A 7,965-nucleotide genomic window follows, 5' to 3' on the forward strand; every position below is an offset into this window, starting at 1 on the left:
ACTTCAGTCAAAGGGGGGGTTGATTGTTCACTCATCAACAAAGTCGCTGAGTTACCGATAATCATTTGATGTTCATTGTGAGAGGGACGGTAATCCGAGTGACAAATAATTTATTAAAATGAAGTGCAAAAGAACGCGGAGAAGTAGAGGAATAATGAGTTGGAAAAAATTGAGGGAGCATTAAAGCTGTTTCAAGGAGCATAAACGTGTATTCAACATCTTCCGTCAGTAGTCATCAGTTCCCCCTCTCATCTGTTTAAAATCCTTCCTTCCTCCTCTCACACTCGGACACTCAGTTCCCCGTCTCCCTCCAGCATTTTCCCTCTCATTCGCAAAACCCTCAGTACTGTCCTCCCAGGTTTCCACCCGCCTCTTCTTCCTCCACCTCATCCTCTTTTCCACACCGCGCCTCCTCGTAACCCATCGCACACTCTACTCCTCCATTCTCTCACTCTCTCTCTCTCTCTCTCTCTCTTCATCTCTTTTCCCCCCTTTTACTGCGCGAGAGAATTCCCCCCGATTTCTTCCCCTCCCCGTTCGCAATACCGTAACTGTGCGCCGCCTCGCTCGCTCCACTCAAACTCTCCCACCTACTTCACAAATACCCACTCTCTCTCTGTCTTACTGTGCGGATGACGGGCGACGCGGGGGGAGTGAGCAAACTGTGCGATTCCCCCGTCGAAAAGAAACGACGATTCGGTTGTGTGTGGATAGTCGCGACCGATCATAGCTGGCGCGTCGATCGGATCAACCAGGGGAGAGCGAGAACAGCCGCACAACAGAGTGCCCGCCACATAGTACCGTGAATTCTTCGGACACACTCTTTTTCCCCCGTTAATCGTGTGCGCTCATAATTGCAATCAAATTAAATTACCAAAAATTTGATAATCAGTGGCGGTACAAAATACCAACAACAACCGAATGACATTCGACAATTGTCACTGTTATAATACAAGGCGTCGTGGCAATAACAGAGCCCGCCCCTTGTTCAACACGCTGGAGTACGACAGCCGGGTTGTCAGAGTGAAGTGACTGTTACCACTAGAGTGAGAAGATTTTTTTTTCTTCTCCCCGGAGTGCGAGAAGAGTGGGGGGAAGAGGCACAGGGACACAGTGAGAGAGACCCCTTGTCGACAGTTCTTTTCACGGAGAAGTCAGTTTGGTAGTTTTCATCGTCGAGGGAAAACACACGCCGGTCCCACGCAATCCGCCTCGACGGATTTTACTTTTCCCACTCTGACTTGTGACAGTGATTGTGATTATTTTCATCTTTTTGGATTTGCCCATGTGATTTGCCTCATTGGATTTTATGTGAACGCACAGTTTTACGACTGCAATTGATTTTTTTTGTTTTTTTTTTTAATTTTTCGAAAAGAGAAAGGGGAAATTCTCGTCGTAGACGAGTTTAGTGACGTGATTTATCAATTATTTTTTGTTGTGAGTTATCAGTGACTGTGATAGCAGGTGGTCACGCACACAATGCTAGCGTAGCGGATCTTGACGATCGCGGCCCTGCGTGGCCGACACATCATGTCACAGTTCTCTTACAGAGGATCACCAAACTTGCAGGTGAGGATCGTATGACAGCTGATGAGTGCGTTGATACAGTAACCGCGCGAATGTTTCGCGTTACCCGTGGTTCAGGGCAACGGCATCCCAATGTGATACTGCAATTATCAGTTTATCATTCCTAGTTCAATGATCATTGAGTTCAAGTTATAACTACCGGATGTTTAATATTTATTATTAGCCAATGCAGCGGAATACGAGTGTGAATTATTTGAATGTTCGGTTTATCGGAGACTGGATTCTGGTGTTTGTCATAGGCGCTGATAAAACCCCCGATTAATGTCACGACATTTTTCGGACAGTAAATAATGTCAAAAGGCGCACGTGGAGTCGAATAAATTCAACAGTACAATGAAATAAATTCAGTTATTTAATTAGAGATAGTGCGGGGACTTCTCGAGTGAAAATTATGTCGGCCCGACAGATCGTACACCGATTGCGTTACGTGCGTTGATGCCCGAGGGGAATTCATTAAATAAATGAGTGCTGAAAAGGGGGGTAACAATAAACACGAGAGGGGGGGACGATAAAAAAAATGGAAAACCGGGGAAAAATAAAAATAATGATGATAAAATTCAGAGGAGTAGAACCGGCGTTGAGTGTTGTTTTCTTCATGCTAAAAAATCAACTAGTCAAGTCGGCTGGAGTTTGGTTTGATCGAATAAACGTGTTGGCTGGGGTTCTGCGTGTGTCCCAGCCTCGTGTTCATCGCGATAACAAACTTCTCCAGCAGTACCTGAGATGTCTGATTCGTTTGGGGCTCAAAACAAATGCGTTGTCGTTGCTCGTGTACCTCGACAGTTTAGATCGAATCCACAACATTTTTAATATTATTTTTTTTTACGTGTTGATTCAATAAATAATTACACAGGGCAAACTTGCACCTATATCTCGATTTGATACACCTCCACTGGTTGTTTTGTATATCGTTGAAATAGCTGGCCAGTGCTAAACTGATCGTCAGGGTCCATCAATAAATAAACTCTTTATTTTTAACGTCCACTAATGAAACCGACAAGGTGCTTTGAATGTTTGTGCAATCGCGTGACGATAAACTCGCTGCCATTAATTATGGCACTTATTGACTATGTTATTATCGCCAGCCGATCATATTTTGAGGTATGAAATGATGGTGGTGCCCTTGCGAAAAAAATTACACACGAGTCCATGCAAGTTGGTAACACTGATGAGGGTACAGAGGCCACGTGTCCCTCCATAACCACCACACATGTGCACTATCCATCCTCATCCTTGCACTTTAGTTTTAATGTTAAAGACTATCTGACACCGTACGGATCACGTGTCACATCAAATTGATGTTTTTACGACGTTGTTTCCCATCGCAAATGCATTTGTTACAAAATTACTCTGTTTATTATTTGTCATTAATGCGAGGACTGGTTAAAAAGATGATGCAAGACACTCAGCCGTCGCCTCGGCAACGCATTAAAACGTTGTTTAGCATTCGAGTCGTTTAGTTTACCTCGAGTATGGCTCTTCAGTACAATTTTTCCTCTCGAATGTGCAGTAGTTGGCTGTGAGATTTGGTTCTCCGCGAGCGTGCATTTTCATCCTTCATTTGAAATAATTTTTTTTTGTGAATTTCAAAGAGAAACTCGGTGTAAATTTAGTCACTCTAGCCCACGGATAATCTCCAATGTCACTCATCCTAATTGAGATAACTCCGTCTCCCTGTCTTCGTGCACCAGAAAACAGACACAAGTTTATTTCGGTAGTGAATTTGTTGGTGTCTTTAGAAAGTAAGTTTTAACAAGTTTATAATATACAATAATCCACTCCAATATTTCCATTTTAATGAACAACCTAGTCTTCGTGTATTCAATGATAACCGGCGATAAGTCTCCTTTGCACATTAGAGTCATGTAAGAATATGTTGGATTAAAATACGTCTGGAAATGCTAATGAATTACTCACATGTACGCAACCGAAACCGGTAGGTGGAATGTCTCGTTTATTCAAACGGCTTATTTCTCTCCGACTCTTCCATTATCATCGGCTCCCGATATATCATGCATTTATTGAAAACCGTTGAAAAGAAGAAAATAAAATGACGTCCCTTGTTTCCAATCAGTCTTAGGTTTTGTCTTTTTTTCCACTAAAGTATTTCTCCCTCCCCTGTTGCCATGTTTATTCAGTCATTAAAATTAACCAGACGAATTCCATTGCGACTCCAGTAACAATAATACATCACGTCACAATGTAAATGCGTGTTGGCAACACACGGTGAGGCTGCCAAGCCTCAATGTACATGGAAAAATCGACGTAAGAGGTGAATGCCATTGAATGTGTCTGTGCGTTGTAAAACGAGAAGCGCACGAAAGAGTCCAGTGCCACGAGAGACTCATTGACGGGGCTGAGGTGGAAGGAAAAAAAATTATGAATGGCATATTATTGCTGTGTTAGCACCCTTCTTCGCATATACGTTCTCACTGATACGTATCTCATGCACCCAGTTTAGCGTTCTCTAGTTATACGCTGACTCGACAGTCACGTAGGAATTGCTCGGGGAATCGTTTTCGGTGTCCCTCTCTCTCTCGCCCCTTTCCTCTCCTAGCAGAGTGCAACGCTGACTCAGATCCGCCCTCGTTGCAATCTTCAAACCTCTTTCTCACTTCGAATTCTCCTTTTCCAACTCATTTCTTTTCTTTCTTCTTTCTCAACGAAAAATTTCATCGTAAACTCTCAATCTGTCAACGCACACGCAAGCCAACAGATTCCCTGGACAGCTTCCGGTCGTCGTATTTCGTTGTCCCCTCGATGCCCCCTACCCCTTCCACGCACTGAGAAACGTAAAATTGTTTCTGCTTGGGTTTAAAAGAGGATGCAATGAGAAAAAAAATTGAGTGAGACAAAAAAAATGAAGCGAATTCTCGGGGTTTCGCGTCACTGATTTCGCTTCTTAGAATTGAAATTCACTCCCTCTCTCGTGATGTACATTTTCATTCGTATAAGGCGCCTTGAACAAACGCCGGATGTAAGGACCTGTGTCGCGCTCTCGATAAGTAACGTCTATCTTCGTTACAAACTCACTGTCGTTAACGTTTGCTTTGTTGTAATCTCTCTCGGTGTAGTCTCATTTGGTGTTGAACTTACGAGGAAACGACGGAGTCGGATGACGGCGCACATAACACACAAGGTGGATATAACAACCGTTGCGTTACCAGTGTATAATATATCGTCGGTTTAGTTCATTCAAACGTTCATTGAGATACTATCATATCGCCGTTTTTATTTCTTTTTTTTTGTCTTTATTAAATCTCTCAGGGTAATTGGTCGTTGTATTACAGTTACAACAATGTGGAGTGTCGAGGATGTACGGTTACTTAAATCCAAATATTCTAATTACACAAAACATGAAAAGATGTACCAAAATTTACAATCACAGTAAAATATTCCTTTTCAAAAATTTCCATTGAAGAAATTACAAATAATGATGAAGAACTCTCAAGGAGCTCTTCATCAGGGCAATATTTACTCTGCACAAAAAAAAATTTTTTTACAATCAAAAACCAAATGAAAACAGACTAGTCATACTATTGTTGAAACTATTTCACAGATGAAGCTGAAACTGGTAAAAGATTCGACAGCAAAAGATTTGTCTTAGGCGAATCTAGGGGTGTAAAGTTGTTAAGTAATGTACAAACTCTTTCGCACTTGAAAAACATTTTTACATATGATTATTTGACTCTCCTACACTTAAATATCCCCTAAATCGAATTTTCCGCTGACAAATATTCTGCTACTTTCAACTTCATATTTCACAGTGCAGTTATTGTAAGTTATATTCCGACAGATTTTCTTTAAAAAATAAATAACTGATTAAGAATTAAAATGAACAAAATAAAAATACCTAAAAGTCCAGAGGATGTAAAGGACCAGCAGAGTTCTGTCGTTAAAAATACTCCCACACTGATAGAAAGGATTAGTTATTTTTAATTCGGTCTGACCAAATGTGGATTCGTTAATAGTTAATGAATCTCGTTTGGAATAAACGAATGATTCTATCAGTGCATGAATTCTAAATGTCAATCATCCCTTGAAATTTTGGAAATCTTCTCAGTTAACATGTTCTTTGTGTCTTGAACCAATTTTGTAAATATTGTCCTGGTGAGCTCCTGAAGAGCTCCCTGAGATTTCGAAACGTTGGCAAAGTTGAACAAAATGATTTGTAATTTCTGCAATGGAAGTGTTTGACTTTTTTTTTTTTTTTTTCGGCAATTTGAAACCTATATACAAGGTTTATTAGCCTGAGCCGTAAGGCAATTCAGTATAGTACATGGCAACACTGATAATATTTTCAAATTACATTGGTTGAAGAAGTTATCAATAGATTTTATAACAAAGTGTTTGTCTTCATACCGCTATACTGTTATAATTTTTTTGAAATTTCATGGAAGGTATTATAGTAAATCTCATAAAAGTGACATTGAATCGAATTTAGGGAAAAAAATTGTTATGATTTCTACTTTTAAGCAGAATTCACAGAAATTCATGAGTTTTCAGTGGGAGGGAGATGGAAATTTTACAATTGAATTGAATTTTCAGTGGAATATGAATATTCAGAAACAAAATGATATAAATTTTCCATTTTTCCCTGAATTTTCCTGATTTTTCCGAATTTTTACAGGATAATTGAACTGAAAAATCTAGTATTTTATTGATTTCCAGATCATTTGAACAGAAAATCACTGGAATATTTTATTTTTCAATGATAAGATATCCTCAAATTTCAGTGGAACTAGAACACGATAAAAATTTCCGAAATTTGGCAGGGAAAATTCAGACAAAAATTTTTAACAGTGTATTTGGACAGTTTTTGCCTGGGATTAGTTAAGGAAAACCATGAAAAGATATAAATCACAGATTGCCGTTGTTTATCTGTCGTTTTTCGTCTGACCCGCGCGATTCTGAGGGATTTCATGGGGCGAATAAATATTGAACCATCCTCTGACGTTTATCGCCACACAGAGACAGATAGAGGTGAAACTAAAGTCAAAGGTAAAGGGCAAACTCGGAAAAACCGTAAGCGATAGAGGAACAAAAATAGGCTCATACCCGTAGCCACCTATAACAGGGGCATAAGGGCGGAACGAGAGTGCGCACGATGCGTGTGGGAACATAAGTAAGTACCGCTTAGGGCCTAAGCACACAGGACGGTCCATCAATCTGGTCAGGAGTCAATATTTGTTCGGTTGGGCCTCGTTGCAAAGAGGGCATCATCGGCACACATAAAGGAAACGAGAAAAAGTGATGAACGAAAAATGGGAGGGAGACACCCGGTGTCTCTGAAAAATATCTCCACCCCTCCACCGCAATCACTGTTTCACCTTTTAGAAGTTGCTGGACACGCGTGACAAATGCTCTTACTGTAAACACAGGCGCATCTGTGTGTACAGGATAAAATTCCCCCCCCCCTTCCCCTCAGTTCCCCCTTTTCCCAATATTCTCTCCTTCTCCGAAGATATTCAACCTGAAATTATATAAATCGATCCGAGTACTTGGTCTGCCGTTAAAGTCACTAGGCATTGCTTGAATTTTTTTCCCTCGATAAAAAAAAAGAGGGAAAAAAAGGCCATGCGAAGCCAAGAGTGCGAATCACAGTGTAAAACGCACTTATAAACAACACGGAGCAATCGTGGTATCTCTTCTCCCCCCTTTTGGATAAGTATACTGGTCCCGCAAGTTGCTCGCAAGATCGTTTTGTCCCCCTTGCCCCCTCCCGCCCCCCCTCTTCCTTCCAACGTCCTCTTTTCCCAAGAAAGTCACCAACTGGCCGACCTTGCTCGTGTCTTACGATTATTTTCGCTTCTGCCTCACAGTTAAAAAGGCTTTATTCGCGACGATAAAAGCTCGCGAGATCGGCCATCAGAGATGAAATCCAGCGATAGTACCTCAGCCTATCACTTCCAAAGTGCTACAGTATAACTCTCTGTATAATAACGTTCAGATTTAATTTAATACTCACCGTTTGTATTCCCTGATGAATGCCAGTACACAATCAGCACCGGTGTACAGCTCTCTTATATATTAGCCCATCTTGGCGCCCGCAGCTGCTCCCGCAGTCGACGACATTCCCCAACTCTATAAGATGAGTTATGGGTATTCAGTTATCCCTCGTTCGGTACACGCATTATACGAGAATCAGCAATTAGCTGTTGTAGCATGCTGGAACAAATAAGCAAATGCGGTGAACTAAATGCGCTCGATGTATCTGAAACACGCAGTCCCTCGTTAGAATATCATTATCGCAGCCAATTCCTCAGAGTCCCCTGGTACACTCAGTCTAAATCATTCGAATCTCCTCATCAACACAGATGCATGAGTACTTTTTAATTTTCTCGTGGTTACATTTAATTCCCCCCCCCCCCCCCCCCC

The 7,965-nt window shown here is 41.2% G+C and overlaps 1 protein-coding gene across 1 annotated transcript in view; it reads left to right on the forward strand.

Annotated features, from left to right (window-relative positions):
- Nucleotides 1-1,287: 1,287 nt before the first annotated feature.
- Nucleotides 1,288-7,965, forward strand: part of LOC107040466 (iroquois-class homeodomain protein IRX-3) — a 28,284-nt gene continuing 21,606 nt past the window's right edge. The window contains exon 1 of the mRNA XM_015260560.2: nucleotides 1,288-1,569. Coding sequence (XP_015116046.1) covers nucleotides 1,531-1,569 — 39 coding nt within the window. The 5' untranslated portion in view covers nucleotides 1,288-1,530. The remainder of the gene's footprint in view (nucleotides 1,570-7,965) is intronic.

This window comes from Diachasma alloeum, unplaced genomic scaffold (genome assembly GCF_001412515.2).
Source record: "Diachasma alloeum isolate Michigan unplaced genomic scaffold, Dall2.0 Dall_scaffold_00336, whole genome shotgun sequence".
Taxonomy (NCBI): Eukaryota; Metazoa; Arthropoda; class Insecta; order Hymenoptera; family Braconidae; genus Diachasma; species Diachasma alloeum.